Source organism: Coccinella septempunctata, chromosome 7 (assembly GCF_907165205.1).
Source record: "Coccinella septempunctata chromosome 7, icCocSept1.1, whole genome shotgun sequence".
NCBI classification, from domain to species: Eukaryota; Metazoa; Arthropoda; class Insecta; order Coleoptera; family Coccinellidae; genus Coccinella; species Coccinella septempunctata.
The window spans coordinates 13,049,998-13,065,794 of record NC_058195.1 but is presented as its reverse complement, the minus strand read 5'-3'; the positions used below and the strand labels follow the sequence as shown (position 1 = coordinate 13,065,794).

The window sequence follows — 15,797 nt, the reverse complement described above, 5'->3', positions numbered from 1 at the left end:
TGTAATCCTTCGTTGCCTTGCAACCAGGCCGCTAACAGCTGTTTCCTGTTTCTGTGTCAAGTGCAGTTTTATTTGTATTGAACTGTATTCGCTATGGAACCCTTATTTTCTAGTTATTTGTGAGCAATTTATACATAATTATTTCATGTGCGTTCTATTTCAACGAAATGAGTACAATGAATGATATTTTTCACGTGAGTGGTAATTTATTTTCTCTCATTTCATCAAAGGTAATGTTTTGGTTAGGGGACCAAATGACTTTTTTTAGCTGCATGGGATTTTGAATGTCAGTGATTTGTCAAAAAAGTTTTCAAATTTTTTTATGTGGGTGTTTCGGCAATAATTCATTGTGTTTTTTCGTTTACCATGATAACAGAACGATATTTCGTTTCTGTAAGTGCTAAAACTATTATTTTCTTTGTTTCTTTACACGCAACTTATTCATACATTCTATAAATGTTGATTCTTTTCGTACCCAATTTTTCCAACTCCAAGACCGTAATACATATATAATTACATAAATATTCAATATCTAAATTCATCTTATACTGTATCACATTAATGAAAATAGAGCGACTTTATTGGTAGAAAAAAATATCATTTAGCTTATACAGATCACTTCTGTTGAGGGGAAAGTACATTCGAATATAAGCATCCTATTAGTTCAATTCTATAAACACAATATCACTAATTCTTTAAATCTGAAAATTTGCAGGATTTTTGCTATATGTTTCTACAACACATAACTTCGGAATCATATTCTGATAACGAAATGAAGGTGACAACTAATTTTGAAGGCCTTTTCGTTAAGGACTTTGCGACAATCTCATTGCAATGTTATTTTTATACACTGCGCAAAAAAATTAACGCACATTCTGAAAATCTCAATTTTAATGAAAGTTAACTCTACATTGCTTTTATAACTTATTTTTTATGTTCTCTTGGTTTTGAACGAAACCAGACACATTAAATGGAAGAAAAATTCAGGATTTCACCGAATCTTATGTGAAAGAAGAGAAATGAACAATTTTCAAAATACTGAAATGCTGATAAGTGATTTAATACTTGGTATTTCCACCCCTTGCGTTAATTACAGCTCGACAACGACGCTTCATACTCAAAATGAGTGATCTTAAAATGTTCTGAACTAATCCTTCCCCAGATTCTCCGAGTTGGATTCCTAACTCATTAAGAGTAGCTGGATGATTTTCTGAACTTCTCAGCCTTCTATTGAGGTTGTCCCAAACCTGCTCAATCGGATTGAGATCTGGACTTCTTGCTGGCCATTCCATTTGAGTACTTCTTCAAGGTACTCCTGAACGATGCACGCACGATGGGGTCTGGCATTATCGTCCATAAAAATGAAATTTTCACCAATGTATGGGGCAAATGGCACTACATGCTCTTCAAGAATGTTCCTTATATACTTATCAGCATTCATAGCTCCATTATCAACGACCACTAGATCTGTGCGAGCAGTCAAAGATATTCCACCCCATACCATAATCGATCCTCTCCCGAAACTAGTAGTATTCAGGAAATTGCACTGAGCATATCTTTCATGTGGACGTCGGTATACAAGGGAACGTCGACCACAATGGTAGAGGCAGAATCTAGACTCATCTGTGGAGAGAACTCCTTCCCAATCGGCCTCTTCCCAATGGATATGCTCTCTCGCAAAATCTAAACGCGCCCTTCGATGGGCTGGAGTAAGAGCTGGGCCTCTTGCCGCGACACGAGGCCTTAAATCATATTCTCTGAGGCGATTTCTTATTGACTGAGTGCTAATTTGCACCTCATGAGTTTGCTCAAGCTGAATTTGAAGGAAGCGAGCGGTTGCAAACCGTTGTCTCAACGAAGAAACTTTCAAGTAATGTTCTTGAATGGCAGTTGTTACACGTGGTCTACCCTGTCCTAGTCTTCGGACATTCATACCTGTCTCCCTGAATCGCTGCAACATTCTGGACACACTTGTATGGGAAACTCCAAACCTTTCTGCAATTCTTGTGTATGTTCACCCATCTTCTCGCAAAACTACCGCTAGGGAACATTCCTCTTGGGTTGCGTTGCGTGTTTCGCGTTGCATAGCGATCGAGTGTAGAAAATCAAACGAAAGAAAAACTATTGATCACTAGAATTGATCGAGAACAACTGATTTTAGAATGGAGCCAATACATTCAAAATCTGATAATATCATCTGTTTTTATTCCCACTGGGAAAAAACAACTGTATTGAAGAAAACCGTTGAAAGTGGATAACATATGCATGCATAATTCTGATAAAAATAATTATCATTGAGAACACCTTCAGTTGACGAATAAATTTGAGATTTCCAGAATGTGCGTTAATTTTTTCACGCAGTGTAGTTTCATAATCCATAATCACATCTCAATGAAATTCCGCAGAATTTCAGTGTTAGTAGAAACAGGCAGTCGTTGCACATTTTGAATCAATTATTCAATTACTTTTAACTGTTCTAATTGAAAAAGAATTCTCAATAGTTTCGTACGAAGCAGATGCATTTGCAGCATCTGCATCAATTGGCATCCCAACAAACACAATATACAGCAACTGTACAAATACTGCACTACAAATGCCACCAGAATGCAGCACAGAGATTGCTGTACTGAAACTGCACAGTTTCTGTATTGATAATTCTGCATTTTCAAAACGCAGTTTTTGATGTACAGTAACTGCACAGTTTCTGTATTCATAATTCTGCATTTTCAAAATGCAGTTTGTGATGTACAGTGACTGCATAGTTTCTGTATTGATAATTCTGCATTTTCAAAACGCAGTTTTTGATGTACAGTGACTGCATAGTTTCTGTATTGATAATTCTGCATTTTCAAAACGCAGTTCTTGATGTACAGTAACTGCACAGTTTCTGTATTGATAATTCTGCATTTTCAAAATGCAGTTTGTGATGTACAGTGACTGCATAGTTTCTGTATTGATAATTCTGCATTTTCAAAACGCAGTTTTTGATGTACAGTGACTGCATAGTTTCTGTATTGATAATTCTGCATTTTCAAAACGCAGTTCTTGATGTACAGTAACTGCACAGTTTCTGTATTGATAATTCTGCATTTTCAAAACGCAGTTTTTGATGTACAGTAACTGCACAGTTTCTGTATTCATAATTCTGCATTTTCAAAATGCAGTTTGTGATGTACAGTGACTGCATAGTTTCTGTATTGATAATTCTGCATTTTCAAAACGCAGTTTTTGATGTACAGTGACTGCATAGTTTCTGTATTGATAATTCTGCATTTTCAAAATGCAGTTTGTGATGTACAGTGACTGCATAGTTTCTGTATTGATAATTCTGCATTTTCAAAACGCAGTTTTTGATGTACAGTAACTGCATAGTTTCTGTATTGATAATTCTGCATTTTCAAAACGCAGTTTGTGATGTACAGTGACTGCATAGTTTCTGTATTGATAATTCTGCATTTTCAAAACGCAGTTTTTGATGTACAGTGACTGCATAGTTTCTGTATTGATAATTCTGCATTTTCAAAACGCAGTTTTTGATGTACAGTAACTGCAGATTTTCTGTATTGATAATACTGCATTTTCTAAACGCAGTTTTTGATGTGCAGTAACTTCACAGTTTATGTATTGATAATTCTGCATTTTCAAAACGCAGTTCTTGATGTACAGTAACTGCACAGTTTCTGTATTGATAATTCTGCATTTTCAAAACGCTGTTCTTGATGTACAGTAACTGCACAGTTTCTGTATTGATAATTCTGCATTTTCAAAACGCAGTTTTTGATATACAGTGACTGCACAGTTTCTGTATTTGCAATTATTCTTGATTTCAAAAATGGAATATTTGATATAGAGTTAATAATAGAATCTAGAATAATAATTCATAGGAATTCCTAAAACTTAAACATATACCTCCTTCAAGAAGTTGAAAATTCGATTATGAAGGTTAAAGAGACATTTCATCATAGACATAGAGTCTCTATGTCTATGCATTTCATAAACAGATTTAATTCAATAATTGAAGACTCCGTTCATTACCAAAATATGGATTATACCCATGATAGAAGAATACTTCATCGCACCATGGTGGTACCAGAATTAGCCAAATGATGGCATCACTGCTCTTGACGGTTGCGATCACAGGGTAGCATACACGTCTATTGCGGTGCAGCATACGCCAAACGATGGCGCCACCGGCGACGCATTACTCTAAGTCCTCTATGTAACCAGCGTTTATAGCAGGCACAATCTACGCTGCCTCGACGATTGTCGTAGCTAACTCCTATGGTTCATTAATCTCCACCCCTAAGAGTAGGCTATGACTCAATTAGCGTGAAGTCACCTTTGCGCTTACCGCAAAAATACTAAGTGAAATTGAAAATTTCTGATTTGCAGAATAGATTTTCTGTTTATAACCAGGAAACTTTTCTAATAGAATATTGTTTCGTAATTGCAAGTTTCGATATGGTTTTTACACAGTGACTGCTACATTTAAAGTGCAGCTACTGTATAGTTTGAGCACAGTGTCTATTGTATATAAAATACAGCTTGCTGTACAGTTCTTGCGTGAACAAACTGCATATAAAACACAGCTAACTGTACAGTATTTGCACAGTGACCACTGCATTTAAAGTACAACTTGCTGTACAGTTTTAGCACGTAACTGCTGCATTTGAAGTGCAGCTATCTGTGCAGTTTTTGCAAAGTGAATACTGCATTTAAAGTACAGCTTGCTGTACAGTTTTAGCACGTCACTGCTGCATTTGAATTGCAGCCTGCTGTACAGTGGATTGCGATGCCATCGCTGTTTTTGAAGTGCAGCTGTGGCTGTATGTCGAATGCAGTTTGTACTGTACAGTAACTGCAAAGTCCACCTGGACATATACGGTCCTTTTTGGTGCAGTTATTGCATTACCGTAACTGCAGTCAATTGAAGCAACGAAGTACAGTTTTTGTACAGTGACTGCATTTCAGTGTTTGTTGGGATATGTCTTCCTAGATATTGGTGTCATCGAAACTGACATACTTGGTGGCCCACATAAATTTTTTCGAGGAGACAAAACAAGTCTTTTTTATTTGGCCATCTTTGCAAACCTAGAAATTTGCAACCAAAAGAAGTATTTCTCCAAACAAAAATTGAATTGTTTTGGTGTTGTCCGATAAAGCGAGATCATTTTCTCAAAAACTGTCGAATCAATTCCATATCTTCAAATAACGTATAGTTTTCAATTCGAGATGTATATTGCAAAGTTAAGTTCTTCCAGTACAAGTGCAGATTTAGATGGTCGATTTGACCAAGTATGTGATCCTTTTATCGAGAACTCAGTCTCAATCAATTCGAACTAAATAATCGACTGCTCTCTTATGTGGGACACCTAGTATCTGAGTGTTTCTTATCAGAAGATTCTGCAATCAACCATTGGTTGCAAATTTCAGGACCCTTCTTTCAAGAAAGATTTCGCTTTCATACGACAATTGGAGACCCAAAACAAGGCGTATCAGGACAAGATATGGGAAAAATTTGTAGGTACTTTCAATAAAAACGATGACGACATAAGAATCGTGAACACCCGTTTTGAATCTCACCCATCGGGTTTATCCAGCGAGTCTGAGAAGAGTATACACATAGTGCAAGACGACTGGATGAACGAGGCGTCCTTCAAGCTGTCCAGCAGTAGCTTGGAATTGAAATCTTTGAGGGAAAAGAGCAAATCAAGTTCAGGAAATAAGGTCAGTTCTATCGAGAAAACAATTTCCTGGAAAAAATGCACAATTGCAACTCTACTCCTCACAAAATAGACCTAAAGGACACAGTGCAACTCGAGGCTTAAAATCTACAATCTACATCATAATTTTTATTTTTCCACCAAGACCTCATAGACTACCTAGATAGGACTCTGCTTAGTACTCTTACGCTCTTCCTCAAAACCTGCCAAGGTTGGTACAAAGACGAATATACATTTCAGATCCTCCTCCATGAAACAGAAAGGAAAAAACTCCACAAAAAACTCACCAAACACCTCCAAAACGGAACGTTGGACAAGTTCGAGGTCAAGAACATAGGAGACCATCCATCGAAGAATTCTAGAAGCGAAAGTGATAAGAAAAAAGATCAAGAACTGGAGAACAATCAGGAGGTCTATTTGGATAGGTGGAGCAAATCTAACTCGATGCTTAGTATCTCCAAAAGCGCATCTCAGTCGACTGTGAACGAAGAAAAAGACGACAAAGAGGAAGCAAAAGCTCCGAGTGCAGTAGAAAGAAAAATGTCGGAAGAAATCAAATTACTTAGGGAAGAACTGAAAGAGACTGAAAAGATAGGACAAAAGATGAAGTCTAGGACGACAACGGTGCGTAAAACAAAATCTACAGCTGCTAAGGAGAGTAAAAAGTTCACAATTGAAGTCAATATTTCGACGGAACTGAGGAAATCCAAGTACTACATTGAGAAATGTATCGGTGTCATAAAAGATATAAGGTTAGTGATCAGAATATGAGACTGCTGATATCATTTCATGATATGCCACCTAGTGAATATTCATAATATCAATTCAACTAGGGTCCGTCAATTCGAAGCTTTTTTCCATCGGAGAAGGAGCTGTGTTGCTCTGACGAGGTCAAATGAGACCGAAACTATGGTCAGCATCTGCTCTTTTTCGGTGGAACGTTCTCCATTCAGTTGTCCCGATGATAGCAAACTGGCTAGTTCAATTCAGATCGTTACACTTGTTGATATTCATATCGGTGGGTAGTATATGCATCTGAATTAATTCTCATATAACATGTTCGATTATTCTGGTAATGATAATGGTGATATTTATTCGGAAAGACATAATTTTACAATGATCTACACAGCGATTAGAAATATTTTTACTACAAAATGTTTAATGCCGAAGATGTGAAATTTGTGAGTTACTTTAGTACCTTATTTGTAATAATTGTTTAGATCTTTTGAGACAGAATTGAGTTTTTTACAGTATGATCATGAACAACGGTATCATGCCTCCAGATGGTAGCGAGGACTATAGCAGAAGGCAAGTCAGGACGAAAGAATTCACTTCCAGATTTTCAAGAACCTACTTGTACCCTCTGCTCACTCAAGTAAGAGAGTTTACACAGTACATACATAAAAGTTGGGGAGCCCAAGAGAAATTCCGAATATACTCGAGCGTGTCAGATTAATATAAGGCATAAGGGGAGATACCTCGGACCCTATAGAGTACCTCTACCAAAAATTATACCTGTATATAGGGGGAATTATCTGGGACAGCCTGTCAGAAAAGTAGAAAAAAACTATCATTGTACGTACTCGAGAGTGTCAGATTGAGATATGTATATGTGGTTAATTACATGTTGAAAGGTATATATACTCTTAATCTGACTATTTAAGCGAAAATGTGTGGGAGGGCACCAAACTTGCAAAAAAAAAGTCCACGTGTAGATTCTTGGGCGAGGTGGTTTTTTTTCTTATTTTGAAGCTAATGATTAAATAATAACGGAAAAAACATAATCTGACAGTTTCAGCAAACCGAAACAATAAAAATTGGTCACAAAAATCAGTTTTTTTGAATTATCTCCTCTCCTAGGCTTCAAATTGTTTTGACTTTCATCATAAAAGTTGTAGGGCATAACATTTTCTACAAATTTTCTCCGAAGCAATTTTTTCTACGTTTGAACGTTTTTGAGATATATGGCGATGAATGAACATTAGACTGGGTTTCTACATTGACCTTGGCCTTTCGCATGTGTGGCAATGCTCCTCACCCTTATCACCCTCTAGCTCGAAAATGGTTAAAAGTAGGCAAAATTGCTTCAGGCAAAAGTTGTATAGAATTTTATTATCTACAACTTTCATAATGAATACAAAGACGATTAGAGGTACAGGAAGATGACTTCAAACTGTCAGATTAAGAAAAACCACCCTGATTTGTGTCAGATTGATGGGTCAACACGTCTGCAACACCAAGATTAACCATCTGTATGAAAATCTGACACATTCGAGTATGAAAAATTATCAAAGGACCACTGTGTCATTGCATCACGTCCGAATTGTCAGTCTCTCGAAAAGTAGCTTCCTTTGGGTCCAATTAACATATCCTCTAAAAAACTGACACGATCGAAAAAAATTTTTTTTTACCATTTTCAACTCTTCTACGCCCAGCACCACCACGCAAACTGTCAGATTAACATGAATTTATCATCAGAGATACGTAGAGCATATATGCTCAAGATACTGTATACAGTATCTTAATCTGACACGTCCCACTACATACACCTGATGGTTTTTTATATCTTTGAAAACCTGCAGACGCTTTCCCCACCGATGAAAGTGTATACATCGTGGAGTAAATCCCGATTTAGCATCGCCGGCTCCCCAACTATAAGTTTTGTTGATGCTATAATTTTCTACTAATTTTTCCCATTTCTTTTTCCAGCTGTCCAAGTTGAGTGTCGTAGAAAAAGGTTCTACCATCCACTCAAAATTCACATCCCTGTATCAACTTACGTATCAAGCCTTGCAGTCCTGTTTCAACCACCTTCCTAACACTGTTGGAACGACATCATACCAGAAACTTCGGGAATGTTTGAATTGCGCAATAGACATTTGCGAAAGAAGTCGCAAATATTTCGAAAAAGAAGAGAATTACGATAATGAGGATTATGTATGTGTAAGTACATAAACCTACCGCACAAAAATTGAGGAAATTCATAAATTCTTAAAAGTTTCCGATTTATTGTCCTCCACCTGTTCATTTATGAGAAATCAAATGTTTACCCTCTTATATATATCTGGTTGTTTTGCCCCTCGCATGATGACATTTTCAGTTGCAGGCAAGCTCTTGTAGTTGCGTTTATAAGAATTTTGGATCAGTTATTATTTTACGTTCTTACAATCATCTTTGATTCAAAATCAGAAAATTTGGGTTTTAATAATAACTAGATGTGAATTTAAGTGCGAATGATGCCCATAAGGCTATTAGAGATGTTGCGAATTTCTTCGAATTGAGCGAAAGCGTAGTTTCCCGACTCATCGATATCGACAAACTGGAAGCGTGACCTAATGACCGAGAAGTGGACGCCCAAGACCTACAGGAGCACAAGATCGGTTTCTGGCTGTGTCTACCCAAGTGAGCCTTTGAGTACTTGCCCAATCATGCTGCAGACGCTTTTGAACGCTTCTGGTGTTTCGGTTTCGATTGAAATAGTTTTTTCGATGTTTTCGAGACGTTAATCTACATTCTCAACGACTTTTGAGCAAGGGCTGAACCTCAAATAGGTACTCTATTCTAAGATTTTGAAGCCAATCGTTTTCAAGGTAAATGGTCTGAATTCTGAGAGAGTGTATAACTGAAGCATTTTCAAACATTTTCGTGATATTATGGCAGTAGCAGTATAGCACCATATCTTCATGAAATATTGTTGTTGTCGGACAAAAAAATTACCTCCTGCATATTCATTGTACCTTCAGTGAACATACTCTATATAACTTCCTAACAAGGGCGGTTCCAGTGGAAGGAAGGCGACGCAATACCACGTTTAGTCCGACAATTCTGACTTAATTAACAATAATTATGTTATTCAATTTCCCTTGTCTCATTATATGTATTTGAAGGTGAAGAAGGTAGAACTGGTCAAAATGAAGCGTTTCACCAAAAATCACCTAAACAAAACTTTCAAAATGACAAAGTTGAAAAACAATTGAAAATGATTACTGAAATAGATCCTGATACGAACCTAGACCGTTTGTCAGCTGAATTATAGCAATGTAGTGAGAAAAAACTTATCTCCTGATTCGACCATGTGGTTTCGTTTGGGATATTGGCTCGTTCGATATTAACGTGGTAGTGAAAATTGAAACTTAGGATTGCCGAATTGTTCTCATTATTTTTCAGCAACTTACACGATTTTATGGAATGGCTCATTTCGATACCAATTGACAGAAGAGACTTAGGACACAAGTGTAAAAAAAGAATGATACTTCAAAATCTCACCAATAAAAAACGTCTGAATTATTCACGAATTTTTTCACAATGGGCATCACAATCTTCTTGTTCGAACATTCCGACAATCTTCGTAAAAATGGGATGAAATGGGGAACATCATAGCACTTTTTCAACATAACTAACATAACCACTTTCAAGAAACTGCCTCGATTCTCTACATTTTTTTTCACCCTAAATTGCACGATAAAACAATTATGATTCTCTCGAAAGTGACCTGATGAACTTGGTACTGAACCATTCATTGTCCAGCCATATGTTTATGTTTTGTTTCGTTATTGCGATGCCGGAGTCACCTTCCGCAGTCCCGTGCTTTAAATTCAATGAAATTTTTTCGAAATTATCTCAGCCATCTTGGATATTTTATATAGACAATTCTTGGTTAAACGGCTTATTTTGATGAGTTCTACCTTCTGTCAAAAAAAAGCCTTACCTGTGAAAACACCCTGTATATTATTATTGTATGTAGAAGTCCCAACCTTAAATGTGTCGTGCTTCAAATTTCAGATTTTCAAGTCCCATTGTGTAGATCTTTCACATAAAATCGAGGACAACTTTTTGTCCATATCTGCTGAATCCTTACTCTATTCTAAAAGTACGAGAACAAGTCTGGCGCCTCCCTGTAAGAACAATAGGAATATGGCCCATATCTCAGAGAGCAAAAAAAGTCTTCAAAAGAGGTACTCCATGTATAATTCGAACTTGGCACAGAAAAGGGACAAGCAGTGGAGGAAAATGCTTGCAGCTTTCGAGGAGAAAAAACCGTGAGTTTCAACAAAGCCATAAAAGATCTGAATGAGGTATCTTAGCATAAACGAGGATATATAGAAAAATTCTTAGCCTACTATAGAGCCAAACAAAATTTCAATGTCAAAATATTTTATTACTCCACATATTCTCCACTTGATTGGATACATTTATTACAGCGACCCTGCAACGTCTCTAGACCTTTCAAAAAAATGTTTCTTCTTGCTCTGCAAACCATCAGACCTCCACAGCTTTCATAACCTCCTCGTTGGAAGAAAATTCACAACCTTTTAATTTTAAATGACAAATGCTTGAATATTCAAACGAACTTGAACCTAAATAAATCTTATATCCCATTATTCAAGAAAATTTAAAAAAATTATATAAAATGTTCGACTTCCTGCTGTACCTGTTTTGCGTGTATCTGTGTTATTGACTGATTAGTGTTGTTTCACCTGTTTCGATGTTCCGGTTGTTTCGTTTCATTATTTTGTAAGGTTAGGTCCAGTAGTAGAATTACGAATTATTGTGCTGATGGCAAAAACCGAAAATGTTACCATCCTTAACGTCAATTGTAATCATTTAGATACTCTTTTTTATTAGTTTGACATGTAAGTTATAGACTGACCCAGACGTTCTTGGGACCTTTAATGTTTATGTCTTTCAGTGGTACTGAAGATGGTTACCCTATTGTAGCCGAAAACGTTCTACCAAAAAATAAATATACTTGCTGAGATACAAACTCCTTGACTTCATCTTACAACCTTTTAAACATTTTTTCAGTTGAGGAAAGAGATGATGGTCGGATGGAGCCAAATCTGATGAACAAGGGGGGTGTTCTAGTAATTCAAACCCTTAATCACGAATTTTTTGAATGGCAACATGAGATTTGTGTGCAGGGGCGTTGTCCTGCAAAAACAAAACACCTTTGGATAGCTTTCCGCGTCTATTCTCTTTCATATTTTCCCGTAGAGTGGTCAGTACTGTCGAATAGTAATCTCCAGTTATTGTTCTACCCTTATCCAAAAAATTAATCATAATTACTCTATGGCAATACCAAAAAACTGCAGCAAAAACTTTTTCAGCAGATTTTTGGACACGAAACTTCTTAAGTCTTGTAGAACCAGAGTGTCGCCATTCCATCGATTGTTGCTTTGTTTCTAGAACGTAGAAATGTACCCAAGTCTCATCCATAGTAACAATTCGGTTTTAGAAGTCTACATCGTTTTCAAATCGAGCAGAGATCCAACGAGATGCTTCTACCCTTGCACGCTTTTGGTCAACATTCAAACATTTGGGGATCCATTTTGCAGCCATTTTTTTGTCTATGTCTAAATTGACGTGAACTATATGATGAACGCGTTCGTATGAAATATTCACTGTTTCAGATATCCGTTTTAGCCCAATTCGACGGTCTGATAAAATCATGTTATGATCTGCATCGAGATTTTCGTAGACTGACACAGAAACTGGCCCGATCGGTCATCATCTTCAATGGAAAATTTACCTCTTTTGAAGCTTGCAGTAAAATTTTTCACGGTCGCATACGAAGGACATTGATCACCAAGGGTATTAAGCATATCTTCGTGAATCTGCTTACCTCTTAACCCTCGTAAATACAGGTACTTGATGATGGCTCGATACTCCAATTTTTCGATTTTCACAATTTCGGTGGATATCTTCTTTCTTTTAATTCATTGCTTAACTCTGGTTTACTTTTTTGATCTCAAACTTCACACTGACACTTCTAATGAGTTATTGTTCGTTGCTATGATAACGCAATATCTTTTTTTATGCATTAAACGGGTCTAGGCTAACTAGATATCAATACATCCTCGTTAATAGCTACTACATAAGGGTAGTTTTTTCTTCAGCAAGGTGAAATCTCGATATCGCACTGCAACCTTCAAGCATCGCCCTCCCATAGAGAAGATAAACTCCCAGATTATGGTACAACCAAGACAGCATCGTCTGGACGAAAAAAAATCGCTCATACTCCTGAGGAACACACCGGTTGTCACTCCGATCAATGAGGACAATATACAGACGATGATTCTACCCTTGCACGCTTTTGGTCAACATTCAAACATTTGGGGATCCATTTTGCAGCCATTTTTTTGTCTATGTCTAAATTGACGTGAACTATATGATGAACGCGTTCGTATGAAATATTCACTGTTTCAGATATCCGTTTTAGCCCAATTCGACGGTCTGATAAAATCATGTTATGATCTGCATCGAGATTTTCGTAGACTGACACAGAAACTGGCCCGATCGGTCATCATCTTCAATGGAAAATTTACCTCTTTTGAAGCTTGCAGTAAAATTTTTCACGGTCGCATACGAAGGACATTGATCACCAAGGGTATTAAGCATATCTTCGTGAATCTGCTTACCTCTTAACCCTCGTAAATACAGGTACTTGATGATGGCTCGATACTCCAATTTTTCGATTTTCACAATTTCGGTGGATATCTTCTTTCTTTTAATTCATTGCTTAACTCTGGTTTACTTTTTTGATCTCAAACTTCACACTGACACTTCTAATGAGTTATTGTTCGTTGCTATGATAACGCAATATCTTTTTTTATGCATTAAACGGGTCTAGGCTAACTAGATATCAATACATCCTCGTTAATAGCTACTACATAAGGGTAGTTTTTTCTTCAGCAAGGTGAAATCTCGATATCGCACTGCAACCTTCAAGCATCGCCCTCCCATAGAGAAGATAAACTCCCAGATTATGGTACAACCAAGACAGCATCGTCTGGACGAAAAAAAATCGCTCATACTCCTGAGGAACACACCGGTTGTCACTCCGATCAATGAGGACAATATACAGACGATGATTCAATATGAGAACGAACGTATCGAGGGTGGTGAGAGCGAGAAAGAGGTTTTGGAAGAAAACGATGAAGAAATGGCGGAAAAACACAATACGACCTTTTTCGTTGACCAGACAGTTCAGGTGAGCCAAAAAATTCTCTGCTTCAGGTTTCAAAACTACCAGCGACGGCTCTGTATTTAGATTGCTATTTACTACTCATTTTTTCGATTATTTATTCGTGTATCTGTTTATCTTGATATAAGTGAGGCAAAGATTTCACTTCTTCATAGGAATATGTCTGTTCTTTTATACATTTGGATGTGTGTGAACAGAATTTTTGTAATGGCACTTAACAATCTACTTCTATTTCATTAAAATACTCTCATCAATTTCAATCGCTGTATTGATATGAATTTGTGAGGACACATAAATCATAAGTCCTTCCTGGTAAAGTAATATTCAGAAAATAAAAAGCTTTATTGTTCTGTAATAAATATTTAAACATTAGTTCGTAATGATAAGCGTAAAATAAGAGTTTTTCATCCGGAAACAATGAAAAATGGAAGCTCAACGAATGTAGATGGATTTCTGGCAGGTTTAACAGGTCAAGCATTTGGGAAGGCCATCTTCTACTCGGAATTGCTGGTCCAGCATCATCGGCTTGCCACATTTCTGGAAAAAAAACAAGAATTTTTAATCAGCCCTCTTTCAATTAATCCATTTCGTGGAGGATATGCGTTTAATGAAAATGAGATTAATATTGATATTTTGATCTGAGGATGACCAGAATGGTGACAACTTCGCTGCCCACTATTACTATCTTGCAAAATATACCAGACAGAAATTCTGATCGTTCACAAAAAAACTCTGCCTGTGAAGTCCTCCAACATGACGTCCCTCAAATCTCAATATCATAATGGAAAATAGGAAATATTTGAAATTCGAAAAATCTGTAACGGGTTTTTCTTGGTGTACTCGAGCGCCAGCTTTTCTTTAAGGGAGAATAGCAAACCTACCCTGGTAGCTACTAGCCGAAGACAAGGTTCCTCGGTGTCTGGGGTGCTAGCGACAACCAGTGAAAGTCAAAATCAACGCACACAAATTATATTTGTCGACTCTTACAAGGAAACACAAATGGCACTATTATAAAATTCCTACAGTGAAAGACTCGAAATCAGTGAATTTACAGGGCAAAACGGACGGAATGAAACGGGATCCGATCTCAAACGTTATACGGGGGTTTACGGACTTGTTCGCCAGCCAGAACCTAAGACGCACACTTAACGGACAGATATCGGACTTCAGCAAGGTAAGGGGGTGAAAGATTACGACACAGAGTTACGACGGCTCACCCTTAGGCGCGTTCGGCACTCCCTGGGTATCCACACCAGCAGAATGCCTCCCTAACCGTAGGGGTTAACACGGGAATAAGATAAAAAGACGGAAAATGAGGAAAGGGTGCGCCATCCCAAAGTGCTTTCGGTACCCCCCGGGTATCCACACCAGCAGGTACTTTAATGACAGTTGGGGTGGAACTGAAAGAGAAGGGAAATTTGAAGGAAGGGTGAGCCACCCCAAAGTGCCTTCGGTACCCCCCGGGTATCCACACCAGCAGGGTACTTTAATGACAGTAGGGCTGACTGCGGTATAGGAATGGGGAAGATAGGAGCTGAAGTTCCAACAGTGAATAATAAAAAAAACGGAGTGTCGTCTTACCTCTGGGCTATATTCGGCCACTCACACTCGTGAACCTCGGAAAAAATCGCCCCAACTGCGGTGAATGAGAAAAGCAAAAAAAAAAGAATTTTAACTCTAATGAAAAACCCAAAAAAAACAATCTTCTAACTCCGGCGGACGGCACTAAGTAAGCAATCGCAGATCAAAGTCAATCGTAACTAGCAAGTCGAAGGTCAGGAAAATAAATCTTAAGTGAACAGTCGGTGAATTAATCGTAAGTGGAGTGGCCTGCGGGGGAACATCTGATTTTATACCCACAGGGAGGGTGCGGAAATCAGATGTGCCCCGACAGTCGAAATTCGGTAAAATATGCGTCGATGAAGACGTCTTAATTTCGACTTATCTGTGCTAGCGAATAAAAAACGCGGTTATCTTCCAATTCAGGATGTTTTATACGGTGCGACATCGTTTAAGAAATGAAAACGGAATAAAAACGGTGCGGAATGTTTACAATTCCGAACGATGTCGGAATCCTGAATTGGAAATTT

The 15,797-nt window shown here is 37.5% G+C and overlaps 1 protein-coding gene across 1 annotated transcript in view; it reads left to right on the top strand.

The window, feature by feature from the left end:
* The first annotated feature begins 33 nt into the window (after positions 1-33).
* LOC123316808 overlaps positions 34-15,797 on the top strand; it is a 29,138-nt gene continuing 13,374 nt past the window's right edge. The window contains exons 1-8 of the mRNA XM_044903043.1: positions 34-194; positions 5,434-5,727; positions 5,964-6,475; positions 6,975-7,098; positions 8,433-8,666; positions 10,506-10,762; positions 12,620-12,812; positions 13,387-13,713. Of these exons, the coding sequence (XP_044758978.1) occupies positions 168-194; positions 5,434-5,727; positions 5,964-6,475; positions 6,975-7,098; positions 8,433-8,666; positions 10,506-10,762; positions 12,620-12,812; positions 13,387-13,713 (1,968 nt within the window). The 5' untranslated portion in view covers positions 34-167. The remainder of the gene's footprint in view (positions 195-5,433; positions 5,728-5,963; positions 6,476-6,974; positions 7,099-8,432; positions 8,667-10,505; positions 10,763-12,619; positions 12,813-13,386; positions 13,714-15,797) is intronic.